At 37.0% G+C, this 19236-nt stretch overlaps 4 protein-coding genes across 19 annotated transcripts in view; 1 reads left to right on the forward strand and 3 right to left on the reverse strand.

The window, feature by feature from the left end:
• The window catches only part of LOC148681268 (uncharacterized), a 482092-nt gene that overhangs the window by 358305 nt on the left and 104551 nt on the right, over positions 1-19236 (reverse strand). The window lies entirely within an intron of this gene.
• Positions 1-19236, reverse strand: part of LOC141377041 (uncharacterized) — a 441555-nt gene that overhangs the window by 283489 nt on the left and 138830 nt on the right. The window lies entirely within an intron of this gene.
• LOC148681379 (protein NLRC3-like) overlaps positions 1-19236 on the forward strand; it is a 134468-nt gene that overhangs the window by 20708 nt on the left and 94524 nt on the right. For 6 of the 13 annotated variants that reach the window (XM_088650104.1, XM_088650102.1, XM_088650105.1 and 3 more), the window contains 3 exons: positions 1312-1485; positions 5700-5746; positions 6039-7794. In XM_088650104.1, the coding sequence (XP_088506230.1) occupies positions 1312-1485; positions 5700-5746; positions 6039-6565 (748 nt within the window). In that variant the 3' untranslated portion in view covers positions 6566-7794. Of the gene's footprint in view, positions 1-1311; positions 1486-5699; positions 5747-6038; positions 7795-12693; positions 12801-12906; positions 12946-13291; positions 14048-19236 lie in introns of those variants that run through there. The other 7 variants (XM_088650111.1, XM_088650108.1, XM_088650110.1 and 4 more) reach the window with 3 other exon arrangements.
• Positions 16018-19236, reverse strand: part of LOC103910934 (uncharacterized) — a 492719-nt gene continuing 489500 nt past the window's right edge. For 2 of the 3 annotated variants that reach the window (XM_088650590.1, XM_088650589.1), the window contains exon 3: positions 16018-17668. In XM_088650590.1, coding sequence (XP_088506716.1) covers positions 16665-17668 — 1004 coding nt within the window. In that variant the 3' untranslated portion in view covers positions 16018-16664. Of the gene's footprint in view, positions 17669-17755; positions 17794-19236 lie in introns of all 3 variants that reach the window. The other variant, XM_088650591.1, reaches the window with a different exon arrangement.

A 19236-nucleotide genomic window follows, 5' to 3' on the forward strand; every position in this document is an offset into this window, starting at 1 on the left:
ATATATATATATATATATGTGTATATATATGTGTGTGTGTGTGTTTATATATGTATGGTATGTATGTATGTATGTGTGTGCGCCAAATTCTGAAGAAACATCTTGATACATTTTTAATAAACGTAATACAAATAAAATTATAAATATAAAATTGCACAAGACGTGTATATATATGAAATGTATAATCATCTCACTCATGTCTTGCTGTTTGTGCAATTGATTTTGTTCAAGTTTATTTAAAAAAAAGTTTGACTTTATACTTCTGCAATTTTATATATATATATATATATATATATATATATATATATATATATATATATTTGTTTGTTTGTTTATTATTATTTTAATGTTTTATTAAAAAATGTTTCAAGATGTTTCTTCAGAATTCTGCAGTACTTTTTACAAGTTTGACTTGGATATTTTACGGATTGTCATTGGTATTTTTAAGATGTTTCTTGCTATATCTTAAATTGGTTTCTATATTTAGGTTTATATAAAATTTAGCTGTTTTTTACAAATTTTTAATTCAAGTCTATTGGTAAAACAGGGTTGTTCTGTTTGTGTGTAATTTTTAGATTTTTTGTTTAAATCTTTCTGTGTGTCTTTATTGTGTTGTTTTATTGTTGTTTTTATATTGATATTCTTGTGCACTACAAAATTATTTATAAACTTTTAGTACTATTTTTTTCTTGCAATCAATAAACGTTTAACATTTATTTATTTTGTCATTTGTCTGATTATTTGCGTTACAGAATATGTATGCAGTTTGCACTTTATTCAAAGGTTAAACGCAGTGCTTACACTTTGTGTTTACATTATAGCCTGTTTGCTGTTATATAAATTTAAATGGTTGTAATACCATATATCAAGTACCAATATAATACCAAAAGGTTTTATAAGGTGTATAAATACGGAGTCGCGCCAGCTCCGGGCCGCAGCGCACATTACCCTCGCGCCGATTTCGGCGCGGATGCGCAGCGTCGGCTCGCTTACGGCCGCCGCATCTGGCCCGCTTGATTCGGGCCGGAATCGGGCAGTGAGTCCACAGGCATCCGGCCCGAGTCCGGCAGCCGAAGTTGGGCCGAGGGGTAAGTCTCCGGCAGGCGACAATCTAGCCGGAACTGGCCCGAGTGTATTTTGCTATCTGGGAGCCAGCCCACAGGGTGGGATCTAACGACCGGGATCTTTACTCAAACGCAGGCTTGTGGTACTTTTGCATTTAACACACACGATAATGTGTGTGTGCAGGCTGGCAATGGCGTGATGTGTGATTGTCCAACTGTGTGATGTGGACTATTGCTGTGTTTGTAGATTGTCTGGCTGTATGGTGACAGAGGAAGGCTGTGGTTTTCTGTCTTCAGCTCTGACTTCAAACCCCTCACACCTGAGAGAGCTGGATCTGAGCTACAATCATCCAGGAGATTCAGGAGTCAAGCTGCTCTCTGAACAACTGGAGGATCCAAACTACACACTAGACAAACTCAAGTATGTGGAGCAGCACTGGCCGTGTGCTTTTACACTGAATGGATTTAAAAAAGACACTAGAAAGCTCTTTTGTGATCAGCTTCAGTTTTCTGTGAGGGTTATGGGGTGAGGACAGACAGAAGATGCAGCTTGTAGAGTATTCCAGTCATGTCTATGAAGAGCAAATCATTGAGTGTGAAATGAATCTCCTCTGTAAATGTTGGAGTGTATTGGCTCAGTTACAGTGACATTAAGCGGGACACACTGTACAGTTTCAGCATTTGAGCTGAGCAGAGAAACTTCTTCCTCCATTTCTGCTGAAGAATCCTACAATATCAGGTCAGGAATAGGGTTGGGGATTGAAGATGGATTCAGATTCTGGAATCAGACACTTGGATTAATGTTCAGACTCTTGTTCTAAAATCAACATCTGGATTCCTCTTCTCTGTGTACACATGTGTATTTTTCACTTGCTAATCTGTCAGGAACTTGGGCGCTGGCGAGCAGCTTTAATAATCTGAACATAGTTTAGAGATGGACTGCAACATGTGCTCAAAGGCTGCATGTGCTGAATAACGATGGCAAAGCTAAGTGTGATCACTGTCTAGGGGTTTAACCCACGTTTTAAGATTGATCAGGGATTATTAGCTCATTTCAATGAATCGGATCCTGAAGATTCGAATCATTGATTCGACTCAATTGAGTCAGACTGAATCAGATTAAAAGATTCACACTTTATCTACAATTTGTCCCGCAAACAGAAGACGTATCTTACCAATCTTGTTAATATTATTTACGTGGCCAACGATAATAACATAACACAGTATTGGTTTAACTTTTAGCAAGGTAACAAGATCTACAGCTCGAGGCAATGACTTAGAAGCACATAAACAAGAACACAGTTCTTACAAAATGAGAACAAAGATTTATTGAGCTACACTACGATACATGAAACTAACTATGTAATAAACAAACAACAAACAAACACACACACACACACACACTGTAAAAAATTGTCCCGTTAAAAAACAGTAAAATACTGGCAGCTGCAGTTGCCAGCAATGTACTGTTATTTTACAGTATGTTGCTGTAAAAATACATGGACTACATTGATTAACACAATACTGAAGTGAACTCATTTTGCTCACTGAAAGCAACTGCCTCAACTTGGTCAACTGCTGAATGAGTTTATGAAGTAATGTGCTATATTAGAAGCATACTTATAATGATAACTTATTTTAGTTAATTAGAAAAGTTCGGTTTAACTCTAATGTCTTATTTTTCACATCAGCACACATACATGTAAATCTGGAATCACCAGAGAGATTCTGACTGCATCAGCCACTAAACAGCCGCTATCTTTAAATAGAGAAACATGCAGAATAACATCAGCAGTTCATTGTTCATCTTTAACTCATACACTGGCTCTACTCTCCTCCACAACGGTGACACACAGAAGAAATTAGCTTCAGGTTTTACAGTAAAATACTGTTTTTTCCTTGATTTAACAGTAATCTACTGGCAGCTGTGGTTGCCAGCAATATACTGTTTTTTTACAGTCTATTTCCCTAGTGTAAATTAACAGTATATTACTGATAAAATACATTTTTACACTGTGTTTTTACCTCTCACACCTTTAACCCTTTAAACCCCAGAGCCTATACTTCAGTTTTAATTGAAGTGTCCACACTACTGAGTGTTCAAGAAACATGGAGCAAAGCTGAAGTAAATTCATTAATTAACTGACTAATTAAATGATAATTGAGGATTAACAATGAACAAATGAAGAAATACTGAAGGGAAAAAACAAGAACAGAACATACAAAACTTTAGTCACAGCTTTATAATGAAATAACTTGAAGAACAACAAATGATTAAATCATTTAAATGATCAGCGGATGATTAAACAACTCTACAAACATCATCACCAGCTACACTTATTACTTAATACATGTATTTTTGTATAACATCTACTAAAGTTCTTCTTGAGAAAAAGTTAAAGTTTTACGTCACCATCATGGAGAACAGAGTTTGCTTTAGTTGGGCTCTTAGCCCTGTCATATTTAACTTTTATATATCTTGGCTGCTGCAATTGTTAAGAACTTTGTTTAAAAAGCTCCTTTGTTGAGGCAAGCCAGCCAAAAACCTAAATAAGATCTGGTGATGTTCAAGTTGCTATTAAATGGCAGAGTCTGTTCTCATTTAGTATTATAAAATGTACTGCTCCTATTCAATGTTAAATCTATTGTTTTACATTATATGTATATATATTGCAATGATTTCTGGAAGTTTTTAAGAATATCTTGGACAATAACACTGCTCTATGGTGTAAATTGCACTCAAAGAGACATCAATAATCAGCATATGAACCTCAATAATGGTGACGACTAACAAAATTAACAGTTTAACTCACAAACAGGCAACTGAAAGTCTAAACATAAACAACAGCAGAATCAAACACAAATAAAGAAAACTGTGAGACCATTATACAACATTTATTTATACCGCAATGCATGCTGGGATATTTGTACAGTGCCACTCCCAGCATGCATTGCAGCATGAAACATTTAAGATGTTACCATTGTTGAGATACAAGGTCAGATTCATGAGGTCTGAGTGTGTATTTGTCATAACTGAACTGTTTTTGTATGTTATTTCGTAACTGTTAAGCTATTATGGAGGTAACTTTTCTGTTTCCACTTCTCATTAATTAAATCAATACCTGTAACTAAACATAAAATCTATTGCATGAGGCCCTTCTTCCAGATTTATACCAATACATTTATCAGAACTAATTTCAGATAAATAGATTTCTCTATTTATTGACTTCCCAACTTTATTGCTACAGTACAAACATTTTGTAAACTCTGTATTACAGCAGTTGGAAAGTCTTCTTAAATGAGTTCAAGGGTGAAGAACCCAACTAAATCAGCCCCTCACTCCATTACGGTGACACAAAAAACACCTTAATTTCTGTTGGATCTCAATGAGAATAGTATGTTCATGCTCATGAATGGCTGTTGTCCTGGGTCACCACCTAGTGACAGACCGCTGAGAGTCAGTTTGTGGAAGTTCGTGCAGCTTCGGCGATCCTAAAACTTAAGAGAAGTTTGTGGTGACCCAATTGGGCAGGCGAGAGGGGGCAGAGAGCAAAAGCATGCGCAAGCCAGCTAATGCAAAAAGTAAAGTTTCTTTGTTGCAGGGAGTTTAAAGTGACCTGGTTCGGTCCGCCCCCATGGCACTGTCTGCCAATGAGCAGTTGCAACGAAGGGCGGGGCCACGCCCCATACTGACATAGGAAGGTTCAATCATTAACAGACTGCATATTGATTTCATATGGAAGAACTCTTGCAAGATTGAAATGATCTTACATCAAATGTTACAAGATGAATACTGTTTGTACTACTAGTTTTTCATTTACACCAACAGATTGCAAATGTTACTAGCTTTCATTCAATACCAGACATCATACATTTTAGACACATACAGATAATTTTAATCTGCTTTAAGGGTTAAAACAACACATTGTTTAACCTGGTTGGTTGGAATAAACAGCATATGAGGAGCATTATGGCATATTATTCAAAGATACATCTGCCTTAGTTCTAACATTTTAAGAGATTGTCTTGCATTCACATGCATTCATTTCTCTTTGTCTCTACAAAATTGTCATCTGGCAGGATGTACCACATTACTAACGCATGACTGGGAGTCATTCAAAAGTCTCGTGAGGCGGTTTACGCTGAAAATCCTTTAAAGCCCCTTTGTTCAATTTAAATCGTTTACTAATTTCGCTGAAGGGTACTTGGAACAACTGTGGCCGAAGTGCTGGTCAGAGTAGCCCAAAATCAATTAGTGCTTTGTTATCATGATGGATTAAGCCCTCAAGCTGGTTCAATGACTACAGACAATTTGGCTACCAGTTTCCGAGCCTTATTCGAACTGGTTTTGAGATCTGCAACATCCTTTGCATAGAGTTCCAACAACTGTAATAAATGAATGTTGCAGCAGGGTGTCTCCATCAACATAAGCAGTATCTGTGCTCGCTTCACCAACAGCAGAGGAAAAGAACGCACTGTGTTACATTCATTGTGCATCTCGGCTCAACCAACAAGTGTTGTGTGTTTTAGCTCAAGAGTTTGGAGCGTGTAGCTGAGCAGCTCAGTGCTAGCTTTAGCTTATTAGCTGAGGGGGAAACTAAACAGCTCATTCTCTCCATCTGTGTGTGTTTACAGTCTGGATCATGGAGGACACACGAGGATTACAGCAGGACCACGCAAATGTAGGACTACACACACACATACACACACACAAACACACTCTCTCTCTCTCTCTCTCTCTCAATCACACACACACACTCTCTATCACACACACACTCTCTCTCTTTCACCCACACTCTGTCTCTCTCAATCACACACACACACTCTCTCTCTCTCACACACACACACACACACACTTTCTTTCTCCCACACACAAACACACATACACTCTCTCTCTATCTCTCTCACACAAACACACACACACACACACACACACAGAGCTGTGGTTATACATGTGTGTGTTCTTGTGTTCAGATGCCTGTTTCCTCACTCTGGATCCAAACACAACATATGCTTTTCTCATTCTGTCTGAGGAGAACAGAGAGGTGAAGCGTGTGAGAGAGTATCAGTGGTATCCTGATCATCCAGACAGATTTAATGGTATTTATCCTCAGGTGTTGTGCAGAGAGAGTGTGTGTGGACGCTGTTACTGGGAGATTGACTGGAGTGGAGGTGAAGTGTGGATATCAGTGTCATATAAGAGCATCATGAGGAAGGGAGTAGATCCTGAGTATTTGTTCGGATGTAATGCTCAGTCTTGGAGTTTGCGCTGCTCTTCCTCCAGTTTCATATTCTGGCACGACGACACACGCACTGATCTCCCAGTGAAGCCGCTCAGCAGGAGAATAGGAGTGTTTGTGGATCACAGTGCAGGAACTCTGATCTTCTTCAACATCTATAGAGACACAATGAGCCTCATCCACTCAGTCCAGACCACATTCACTGAGCCGCTCTATCCTGGGTTTACTGTTTGTTGTCAATCATCAGTCAAACTGTGCTGAAGACTGAGTAGGAGCAGTCAGTAGCAGTGTGTGTGTGTGTGTGTGTGTGAGAGAGAGAGAGAGAGAAAGAGAGAGAGTGTTTGTTTGTGTATGTGTGAAAGAGCATGTGTGTGCGAGTGTGTGTGTGTGTTTGAGTGTGTGCATGAGTGTATGTTTGTCTGTGTGGGATTTTTTTTTCTACAAAAATACTTTCTTACATAAATTTTTTTTTGACACATTGTAACTCCACATCAGATGTAACAGCAGCTCTCCTACCTCCACACTGCAGACAGCGTCCTTATAACAGCACTGTTGTTCAAAGGTTTCAGCATCATTTATGGCTTTGTAATACTTCAAATCTTTTTTAATTCTGGACCTCACGAACTCTTTAAAACTCTCAATCTCTTGACCATGTACATCAGGGGTGTCAAACTCAATTCCTGGAGGGCCTAAGCCCTGCACAGTTTAGTTCCAACCCTGCTCCAACACACTTACCTGTAGGTTTCAAACAAGCCTGAAGGACTCAATTAGCTTGATTAGGTGTGTTTAATTAGGGTTGGAACTTAACTGTGCAGAGCTGCGGTCCTTTTGCAACTGAGTTTGACACCTGTGATGTACATCATCTATTTAGTTTCTTCTTGTGATAAGTAGAGCAAGTTTTGCTTGAGCAACTAAACAGTGAATGAACTGCTATTTCAGTTTGTGTTTCTGACTATAGCCAGCTCCAGAAGAAACTTACATTGAGTCAAATTCTCTCCACATTTCAGGAAAACTCTGCTCAACATATCAAACTATTGTGTTAAACGTGTACATTTCAAAGAGCAATGATCCACAGTCTCTCTATGTCCACAGAAGAGACACTCGTCATGGACACTAGAGTGAACAACACGTATGAAATCATTCACTGCCACAATCCCCTGCAGAATCCTCCATTGTAAATCCCCAACACATTTTGTCAAAGTTGGTTTATACAAAACTCTCCACACTGGTTTTCCCCCTAAAGTATCATGAAATGTCCGTTATTTCTGTTAATCTGCCGTTGTCACCTCTCTGATCCGTAATAATAATAATCATAATATTAGACATTTGTTTGGACATGATGTGCTCTCTTCAACAAGCAGCTTTTCTCTTCATTCTGCAGGCTGTTCGCTCTGGCAGTTGGTCAGATATTTGTAAGCAATCCTATAATAAAAAGCAGAGTTATTCTGCAGTCAGGTGATGTGCTCCATCAGGCACAACAATCTTGATAGTATCTTGTAGTGTGCTGTGCCGCAGTTTTCATATCTTGTTGTAACATATTTTTAAAAGTGTACTGATTATATTTTTAAATATAGCCTACATAATTAGGCACAATTTAAACTTTCAAAACATCATGTTTTTCCCACCTCGGGCATTAAAGCCTTTATATTATTTTCTCTTTTATTCTTAATTGGGCAGCCATTATTCTCAACCCTGTAATAGACTAAACTGAGTTGGTAATAATAGTATTTTACAAAGCTTTTGCTATAAAACCAACATTTCCCTGTTGCTCACATGTCCCTCAAATCAGTTTAATGGCTAAAATATCACATTTTTAATGAGTTTTAGATTCATATGTGATTTAAGTTACAATTATACATACTTGTGCATTCTGTGGTCTCTTAATTTTTAAAAAGTTTTACATTTAGATGTCTTACCCCACCCACATAATTACAACGTTAGGCCTTAACATGCTGGTTGGTTCTCAGCAATATTTTTTTCTATATTTAATTGTTTTCCTTTAAAAATATGAATCTCACAGGGTGGAGAATACAGTGACGGGTTTAAGACCATAACAGGGTTAAGAGGACACTTAAATTTCAGTTTTAATTTGTTTTAGTTCATTTGAAATTACATCTAACACTTACTTAACATTTATTTTAGTAAAACATTTAGCAAAGGCATTAATGAGATAAAGGCAAACCGGGATGAAATGAAACTTCATTAAACCAAACCACAGTCAGGATTCAAAAAATTGAAGTGCTGCAGGTAACTGGACTGTTAGTAACCTTTAAAAATGCTGATAAAGGCCTGTGTTACCCAATCTATTGCTGAACAGAACCTACAGTAAACAGAAGCAACAGGTAAAGTCTTGTCTAAAACTTTATTTCCTGGAACATAAATAAAAACTGCAGCAGAAAAGTTCTTAATGAAATTGTTAATAAAAATACTTAATAATATTAATTAAAAATTAAATTATATAGCCAGATAGGCTGATCTGCTTATTTCAGAAACTGCTGATCTATTGGGATTTTCACACACAACAATCTCTAGGAGAGAAAATTATATAGTGAGCAACAGTAACTGAAATAACCACTCGTTACAACCGAGGACTGCAGAGGAGCATCTCTGAACACACAAAACTTCCAACCCTTAGGTGGATGGGCAGCAGGAGGGGATTCAATCAGGGATTCCAAAACCTTTTGTTAGCCTAACCCTCTGTATCTATAATATTAATATGAGTTATGCCCTCAATGACCTCCTCTCTAAAGTTGGGTAATTGTCACATGACATAGAGATAAACAAATGAACTTACATAATTTAAGTTTTTTTTTTTGTTCTGATTTTATTAGCTTTACATAAACTCATGATGAAACTTGTGCGACACTCAATATAAAATCTGCTGCTGGTACGGGTGCCGTGTCTGACATTAAATAGTGTCAAAGTTTAAGTAAAACACAGCTTCAAATATTCTATCAGTAACAAATTTTGTTTTTATGTTTTTTAATGAATATTCTTGATTAATTAGGTGAATATACCCAAAGCAATGACATGTGTGATGGGGTCGAGTTTTTAAAGCAGAATGTCCTCTGCTCCTTGTGTGGTTTAAAAGAGAATGCCCACATGGCAGCAATTAAACAAGAATATGTTATATTGTTTGGAAATAAAAAAAAAAACAATCATATTCCATCTTAGTTTTACGTTACGGGGTTGAATTGTTAAGCTTGACCGCATCCTTCCTAAATATAATAAAATCAAAAAATGTAAATAAATGAAAATATAGCTTCTTTTGCACCATGCTGAGAAAGAGAGCTGAATGATGTCACTTTCCGTCTGGATGTCATATAAGAGTAGACTCTGAATTGCTGTAGGTGGAGAATTGCTGGTGTGACAGGGTTGAGTTTATATTGAGGGACATAACTTTGAAGCCTGTTTTTTATTAAAAAATCTTATTTTTTATTTATTACAAGTAAGTAACACAAATAAATAGTTGTAATACTAAAAAAAATTAAACACTGTGTCTACATGCAATTTCAAAGAAGTGCCTCGGGGACATGACAAATAGCTTGGTTTGTGACAGACATACTATATTTTTTATGCTAAAATTGCATTTAATGTATTTTTTTATTCATTATAATGTACAAAGTAGATCAATGAAAAATGCTTTTAACATGTAGTTTTAGTCGACAACCACTATAAAAAAATATAGGGGACTGAAATATTACAGAACGCCAGGAATGACTTAATTATATCTAAGATAATTTTGTAAAACAATATGTTTTGTTAAATGTATATTGTATAAATAGTTCCATCACATCAGCTGAGGCAAAAAGCAATAATGCAGCCATTTCTTCTTGTAGTGTTGATGTGGCTGTTTTGAAAGAATTTGCATGAAAGGCATCAGGAACTTCTGGGAACTGTGTAATGTTTTCACACTTGCATGTGTCGATTTTATTTCCCAATCATTTTTACATTCATTAATTTTATCAGCCTTCATTGTGATCATTTTCTCTTTATTGGTTATACCTCACAATCACAAACACTCACAACTGGTCCCATTCCTTTGAATTGTGTGGGTTATTGAGCCAGGCTTCCATTCGATTCCCGATTTCGCTCCGCGAGCAAAGGGCAGGAGTGGGCGTGTCCAGCAGGGGAGAAGGAGGGCAGAGAACAACTGTTGTCAGTTAGCTCACAGAATGAAACACGTGATTTTATAGTTTATAAAGTTAAAATGCAAAGAAATAAACAGTAATGTAATGCCCTGCTACATTTGTTATTCGTAATTTCATATACACATAACCACAATTTATATCATTATAAAGATAATCATGTTCATATAAACTCTATAATTGAAGACTTTTCCCTTAATCCCCTTGTCTGAACCATAGGTCTGAATGCAGGCTCAGTGCAGCAGGTCTCTTGCTCTGTCTATTTCAACCATTAGCCCTGTTGGTAATCTAGAGGATTTAGGCGAACACAGCAGCACGGCGATGTGTCTAAATGTGAACAAACTCCTGATAAAAGACAATGTCCGCCATTCTCCAATTCTCGTACTGCTCTTCCGTCAAAAATGCTTGCTGCACACACACAGCTTTGCTGTATTGGCCCTGACAGGATCGCAGGGAAACATGCAACAAACACTGTGGATCATGATAACAAACACATACGAGCCTTCATGAACGCTAAATACTGTGTGCTGTGGGTCTGTGGACGCGGTCTCACCCATCAACGTAGGATCTCACAGCTTCGCACTGCCAGGTCTGTCTTGCCTTCGGAAAGCATGTAGCACATATTGCGCTACATCGCCGATTTTGATCCCGCCTCAAAAATCTTTTTAAAATTTTGTCAGCTGAAATTAGCTGTCAAAAGCTCAAAATTATCCAGTTTCCCCCACAATTACAGCTAACAGGTGCTAACATTGTCTTAACTGATGCTCAACACACAAATCTGTTAACATCTCAGAAAAAGTACTCAAGGGTTTGGTGAACCTTTAAAGGCAAACTCACCTCACCAGTAGTGGGCCCTTAGTGTTCTCAAGTCTTCATGTCTTAGTGTACAAGACACAACTATCTCTGTTTGTGGACATGTCCACAAAAACCTCACCTATAGAATTAATATATTCCAGTTATATATATATATATATATATATATATATATATATATATATATATATATATATATATATATATATATATATATATATATATATATACAAAAAAGCAATTGTCATCTCGCCAAAAAAGACATGGATTGGTGTGACTTATTGAAAAGTACTGAAGTTGTTACATAACTTACTTGGTTAGACATGGTCATCTCACATAATTTCCTGTGTTTGGGCAGATTCTTCTCTGCTTCATCCTTCCTGTGTTAGGACAGGTTCTTCTGTTTTATCCATCCTTTATGGTTTTGCTTTTTTTGGGGGGGACAAGGGGGGGGGGGTCTTTTTTGGAAACCGAATAGTACTTTGACTGTTCATCTTTTTTGTGGTTCTTTCTGGTTCTTTTCCATTTAGCCCAACTTTCCCCTGCAAACACCACATTCTTATTTGACCTCATTGGCCTCACAAGGGGCTCCTCTGGTAAACTATGGTTAAGCATGTGCTCTCTGTATCTACCTTTGAGAGATGCATACATTCTCTGAATGAACTCTGCTGGTCTGAGTTTTCTTTTTGTGTGAAGAATTGAATGTTTCCCTACACCAAACCATGTTTCCACATGGCAGTTCGTGTCTCTTGTCTTGGCAGAATCTAATGTGTGGCTTGTGTTCTCCTTGTTTAATGCAAGTTTCTGCAAATCTCCCAGAAGTGTCCCACTCCACAAAGGGGAGATTTCCATAGGGGTAGATTCCCAGTTGTCCATAAAGATAATGGGGACTCCAGGACAGTTTTAAGCATTGCTGCCATCACCTTCCCCATTTTCCCTGAGATTCGACTATGAGTTTTGCTTCCTCAAAGGCTTTTTTTGGACAGACTTTAGTATGGAGATCGGCCCACAATTGTTTTGGCTGACCTTCTTTCTTCCTCATTCTCCCACATGTCGAAGTAGTCTTCATCTGTAAACTCTTCTATGGGTACCTCTTGGTGTTTATTCAGGGCATCAATAAATTTACCGCTGCTACTGACTGTTGCAGTCTCAGCAGTCTCATGGTTGGCCAAGAGCACAAGTCCTTTATCATCAGTTTTCTTGCCAAATGCTAACACTTACAGCCTTGATAATGTGGGCAGAACATAGATGCTAAACAGTGATTTGTTTTATCTGCACACATGTCTTGATTTTCTTGCAAACGGCATAAGCTCACTCCAGGTATGCATTAATGTTGTGTCTATTGAAGGCAAGAACAACAACTTGCATCAAGGCCCAGATGTAGTCCGTTTCCACTTTTTGAACTCTGACCCTTGTGTACTTTGACAGTTTTAGCTGAAACTGCATTAGCCAAAAAGCCAATGGAGGAATACGGTGCTCATTCCTCAGAATCTCACACTGGAAGAGGTGGAGCATCTCTGCCTTCTCCAGGCAAAGTGAGTGCATAGTACAGCACTCTTTTGCTTTGCTCAGGGATCTTTGATACCACACCTCCTGTTCCATCAAGATATAATGACACAGCACACTTTTTTTCCCCCTAAGGTAATGAACCAGGATGCTGATACCTTCTTCTGTATAAAGGTGAGCACCAAATGGGTTTATTTGGAAGTGTTGGATGTAACCAGGCAGGTCATAAGAGTTGGTGTCACACTCTTTGATGACATGCTGAGTTGAATGCATCTCCATTAGTACATTTTCATGTACCAGCATGTCACTATTCACTTCAGCATTGACCTTCAGGATATTTTTTATTTATATTTTGTGTCAGGTTACCAGACATTAGCTCTTGAATAGGTGATCTGAGTCTTTCGTAGTACACCTCACTTACACCCTGAGATATCACTCTTGCTAATTTTCCTCGCCCTATGTTGCTTGCAGGTCTAAACTGTTTTTCTTTTCTTTTTTTTTACATGGCATATTGATCCAGTAAGCCTGATTTGCATGGTAATGCTGAAACAAAGTTGATGAGGCTTTTTTTTCCATTGTGAAACTGTACCGGCCACATTTTCCTTTAGCTGCCAACACAACATATGTGCCGGCAGGTAAAAAAAAATGTTTTAGGGAACAGCAAGGATTTTTATGCTGAAACTGTTTGTATTGCACAGTATGTTGGTCCGTGGTTTTTGAAGAGTGGTTTAAATTTTCTTCCAGTCTTTGGGAGATATCACAATTTAGAATTTTACTAGAGTGAATGGGATCTTTCTGTACTTTCTTTTTTCATTGTTGGATGACTTGCTTGATCCATCAGAATTGAAGAGTTCTGACCCATTCCCCACAAGTCATTTTTGTCTCAGTTTGACTTATTTATTCATTTATTTTTTGCTGAACAGTTCATATGCGAGTCGTTGGGATAATTAGGTAAAAATAAATGAATATAATAAGACAATGAAAGTGATTTTTGACCTTACATGCATTTCAGACTGTTGTTGGAGACCCCCAAAACCAAAATGTTTTAATGCTTAACAGGGGCTCACATTTCCATTCTGCTAGTTAATCTCTTCTCCTATGCATCTGGACTACATCTAATCAAATCTGTAAATAAATATGAATTCATTGAAATTCATGGCAGTGATTTAGACTCTTTATGCAAAGTACCAATTGAAACTTCTGTAAAATACTTAGGAATTACTGTTGCTAAAGACAGTAATCTTAATATTCAGAATAATTTTGTAAATCAATTTCTAAAAGCAAAAAAAAAAAAAAAACATTCTTAATGGTTGGTGGGAAAGGGATGTCTCAATATTTGGATGAATTATATTAACCAAAAGGGAATTGTTATCTAGATGTGTTTATCGAGCCTCTCACTAGCTATCCCCCCACATTTAATAAAATAGAACAGGTGTTTAATTTTTAATTTTGTCTGGAAAAACAAGTATCTCTGCATTAACAAAAATGACTTGGTTCACAGATGTAGGGAAAGGGGCCATCCTTTTATTGACATGGAATTAATGAACTGGGTTCTAAAAAATGCAATGGCTAAGATAAATTCTTTGTAACAAAAACTTAAAGTTACTTCTGCAGTATTTTGCAAAATAGGTGGTTTTGACTTTTTGATCAGATGTGCTTTTGTACCGTCTAAACTTTGTGTCCCATTATGCTGGAAACTAACCTTTTCCTACAATTTCAGTCCTCATAAGACTTGTTTATGGAACAATCGTTTTATTTTACATCAAAATAAGTCTTTGTTTTAGGAAAAATTGGTTAAAAATATATATTTTTTTCTTTACTGGATATGATGAATAGCCACGGTGACATTCTTAATTACAGTAACTTCTGGGTCAAACATGGTTTTGCTTGTCACCCTAAATAGTTTTACACAATTATTAATGCTATTCCTAAAAACATCATAGTATTGATCAGAGATATTCTTTCATACTATTCTGTACTGTTTTCTCTTTCATCTCTGTTTTTGGCCACTTAATGTTTGGAGACACAAAATATAATAATTTTATAAGGAATATTCTTATTCAAAGGCTTCATCCTAATCAGCTCAGACCTTATTTTATTTTGAAAGATTTTAATTCACAGGAATTCGGGAAAAAAAGAGTTACATTTCTTATCCAATTCTTCCCTAAATTAAAGAGCTCCAGTTTAGAATGATTAATGTGTATCCATCAAAAGAATTACTGAGATTAAAATGTAATACTGAGGATAAATCTTGTCAATTTTGTGAAAGTGATATTGAAATCACTGAGCTTATTTTCTACAATTGCATATACTCAGTTATTTGGGCTCATGTACATGACAGAATGTGTCATGTCAATATCCATGTAAACCCTTTTTGCTATAAACTAGTTAAATTTGGTGTAACAAAAAAAAAAAGTATAATAACCTTTTATGCTTTGTAAAATTCTTCGTTCATAAATGCAGGTTTTTATGAAAAAAAGGGGAAGATACACATTTTACCCCCACATTGTACCTGTTATTAATGAACTTGCTATTATGGTTTCATCACTTAGTACATTGTCAAATAATAAAGCCACTAAAGTAGCTTTTTTTGTCAGCAAATTCTGTACCCTATAGGCCCTTCTTAACCCTTTGAAGCTTTATATTGTGTATTTATATTTTTTTAAATTTATTTTTAACGTCAAATACAATTGTCATTACCATATGCTGTTTTTTATATATGTGTCGTAATTGTATTACTTCATGCTAGTTTATGCATGTAAGGCCTACTGTGTTTGTACATTTATTTTGAACATTTATTAAAAAAAAAAAAAAAGTTAGATCTAGTCTATAATCCCTTTTTTTTTTTTTGAAAATGTTGGTGGTTTAGAGTTTCTTTTAATGTGTGACTTTGAGATTATTAGACTCATATTATGCTGTCTACATACACACACACCACTTACAGACAGTCCACAATATAATCAGTGCACATGAACAGTACAATATGGATTGCATATTAATAATAATTTCAGTTAACAGATAGCTGAAGTGCTTTAGTAGTCTGTTGAGTACTGGAATTAGCATGTAAGCTAACAAATCACTCATGTTCTCATTTACAATAGTGACACTGGGTTTCCCATACACAGATTTATTTGTGGTAATGTGGGAGTTTTCACACGAACGTATATTGTAGTCTACAGAAAGTTTTATTGTCTTCATGAAGAAAACTTGTTTCTTTTCTCAAGTCAATCAATCAAAATAAAAGTGTAGTGTTTTGAAACCAAAGTCTTTATTTGTACCCACAACTTTCAAGATTTCAACACTCAACACAATCAAGATTAAATCAAGTCAAAATCTCATAATCTGACACAAATCTGATCTGTGGTAACTGGCAAATGTCATTGTGTTGTCTGAACAGGGTTTTAGGGAGTCTGAATCAGTCGCTCACTGTCACTGCCTTATGGTGAGTTCACACCACACGAGTTTACCTGGACTTTCATTCGCCAACAAGTTTTGTGAAACTGCAGACAAAACTGGAAGCAAATCGGTGTTTGTTCACACGAATGACATATAAACAATGTGAATTATCAAAAACACAATCTAAGGATGTAGCTCAGTTTCTCCTCCCGTATCTTTCTAATTTTCTTTTCAGTGCCGACCATTTGATGGAAGTGTGCAATGTGCAAAAATATGGTTATTGGTTCATTATAAAGTTGAAACTCTTACAACCTGGTACTGCGCCGTGACCCATGATCTACACTACAAAAAAAATCTTCACCCCTCTTCAGTTATTGAGTTTAAATCTTCAGGTGTTCAAAGGGTTTCATTCCCAATAACTTGATATGTATTCAAGAGTTCGCACTTGTTTGGCATGCTGTCCCGGGAGAGAGCCCTAAGCTCCGCTAGACAAGACCTCAATTTTGAGAACTCTGCTCTCCATTGTGAAGCTTCATGTGACTGTTAAGGCTTCTTTTAGATTTAAAGCCTTTTCCACACTCACTGCATCTAAAACGCTCTACTGAATGAGTCTTCATGTGGTTCTTAATGGAGTCTTTGCGTGTGAGAGTCTTTCCACACTGATCACATGTGAACACTATGGTTCCAGTGTGAACATTCATGTGGTTCATGAGGCTAGATTTGGTTGTGAAGCTCCTTCCACACTGAGCACATGTAAATGGCTTCTCTCTGGTGTGAATTATCATGTGTTGTTTGAGTGTGCTTTTAAATCTGAAACTTTTACCACACTCTGTGCATGTGTAAGGTTTCTCTCCAGTGTGAATCCTCATGTGGATCTCAAGGTCTTGCTTTTGAGCAAAACTTTTCCCACACTGTGGGCAAGAAAAAATTCTGCCATCATTGTGAGCTCTAATGTGGGCTTCAAGGGTGCTATTTTGCTTAAAACTCTTTCCACACTGAATGCAAGAGTAAGGCTTTTCCACAGTGTGAATTCTCATGTGCACTGCCAAGTTTGCTGATTGATAGAGGCTTTTTCCACACTGTAGGCATGTGTACGACCTCTCTCCAGTGTGAATTCTCATGTGCTGTGCAAAGTTTCCTGTAGTATAGAAGCGTAGTCCACACTGTTGGCATGTGTAGCACCTCTCTCCAGTGTGTGTTCTCATGTGGACTTTAAGGTAGCCATTTTGCTTAAAACTTTTTCCACACTGAGGGCAAGAGTAAGGCTTCTCCCCAGTGTGAACTCTCATGTGGACTTGAAGGTTGTGTTTTCGAGTAAAACAGTTTCCACACTGAAGACAAGTAAAATTACACGCAGATTTGGATTTCCAAGGTCCTCCGCATGATGAAGTCTTTTCAGTCAGTGTGGGTTTTTCATCAGTTGTTAATTCTTGGTGTTTCTCAAACTGTTTCTCTTCCGTTTTATTCCAATGATGAGTCTCTTCTTTCAGCACCATCAGGTCTTAAAAAAAAAAGTTAACTTTAGTATGAAGGCACAAAGCAACAAGCATTAACTGGATGTTTCACCCAAAAATGACAATGACCTTACCATTTACTCTCCGTCATGTGGTTTTAAACATTTCCTTTCTTCTGGAACGTAAAGAAAGCCAGCATTTTTAATTTTATTTAAAAAATCTTCTTTTGTGCTCAACAGGATTTAAAAAAAAACTAATAAAGGTTTAAAACCACACAAGGAAGAGTGTGATGAGGCATGATGGAATACAGGTCACAAAGAATATGGCAGAGCACTTATATGCAAAATGTAATTTATTGACAGTATCCGTTCCTTATTACAGTCCATTCAAAACTGCTCATAAATATGTACAAATTATATCCGTAAAAAAGATAGCAAAAATAAAGAAACAAAAATCAAAACAAACAAACTAGAATATAAATATTTACATGTAGAAATTACCGCTCTTTGCTGTTCAACCTTCCACAAAAAGGTCCGGTACACTAGCACTATTTGCCTCCTACTGCAAAAGACCTCCTTAACAACCATCTGGTCTGGCTTTTATACTAGATGCCCTTTATTACTGGCTTTTATACTAGATAAAATATTGCACATTTATAGATGATCACATACATTACATTCAGATCATCTCCGGTATCCTAACAGGTGTATTTAACAATATTATTATTATGTATTTTCTTATTTCGCTGGTTTTGTATTACAAGCTCTCCCCAAAAACAGGCCACATTAAGGCAATCCAGTTATCTGAGTGATCCCGCATGCGCGGTGTGGAAGTTAAGCATTATCAAGCTTTCTAGGCAGCTACCGGAGTTTGCCAGTTGCTTCCCGTAACCTGGACTGCAACACCACACAACAACGAAAGATGAGACCTGAAACTTGCAATAGTTCAATAAATATGGATGTGTAACCTATTTGGTGTCTGTGTGTGTATATTGGAAACATCAACAGATATAGTTACGAGTGAATGAATGTGTGTGTGTTTTATTTGCCAAGGTAATATTATCCCAACCTTTTTGTGCAACCAAGGGTTGGGAATGGCAGAATCACTGATGGTTATTAGACTGTGTGTAAATGAAATGATGTCCTGTAATGATCCTGAAAAGAATGAATAAATGGTGAGGCAATTTTCATTTCTGGGTGAACTATGCCTTTAAAGCATGGGTCTCAAACTTGATTCCTTGAGAGCTCTGCCCAGTTTTGCTACAACCCCAAACAAATACAGCTGATCCAGCTAATCAAGGTCAGACTACTAGAGACTATTTTAGACATCCCAAGTCTCCCGGAAGTTCCAGGAGTCTCCCGCATATGCATAGGGACTCTTGGGTGCCCGCAAACAAATGATCGAATGATAATCTCCAGTAAATTGTGTGTCTCCCCCCGGTCCTGAAATATGTTGCGCACCCCTCTCCAATGCATCCCTCCCTGCCTTAAATGCAAATGATCAAATGCACTCGCTCTAGATTACTCGTGTTGTGTTCCCTCATGTGTATCCACCACTCAATTTTAACATTTTTAACCTGCTTGGAAGACCCGTTTGAGACAAATCCTGCATGTTT

Source organism: Danio rerio, chromosome 4 (assembly GCF_052040795.2).
Source record: "Danio rerio strain M-AB ecotype USA chromosome 4, GRCz13ab, whole genome shotgun sequence".
Taxonomy (NCBI): domain Eukaryota; kingdom Metazoa; phylum Chordata; class Actinopteri; order Cypriniformes; family Danionidae; genus Danio; species Danio rerio.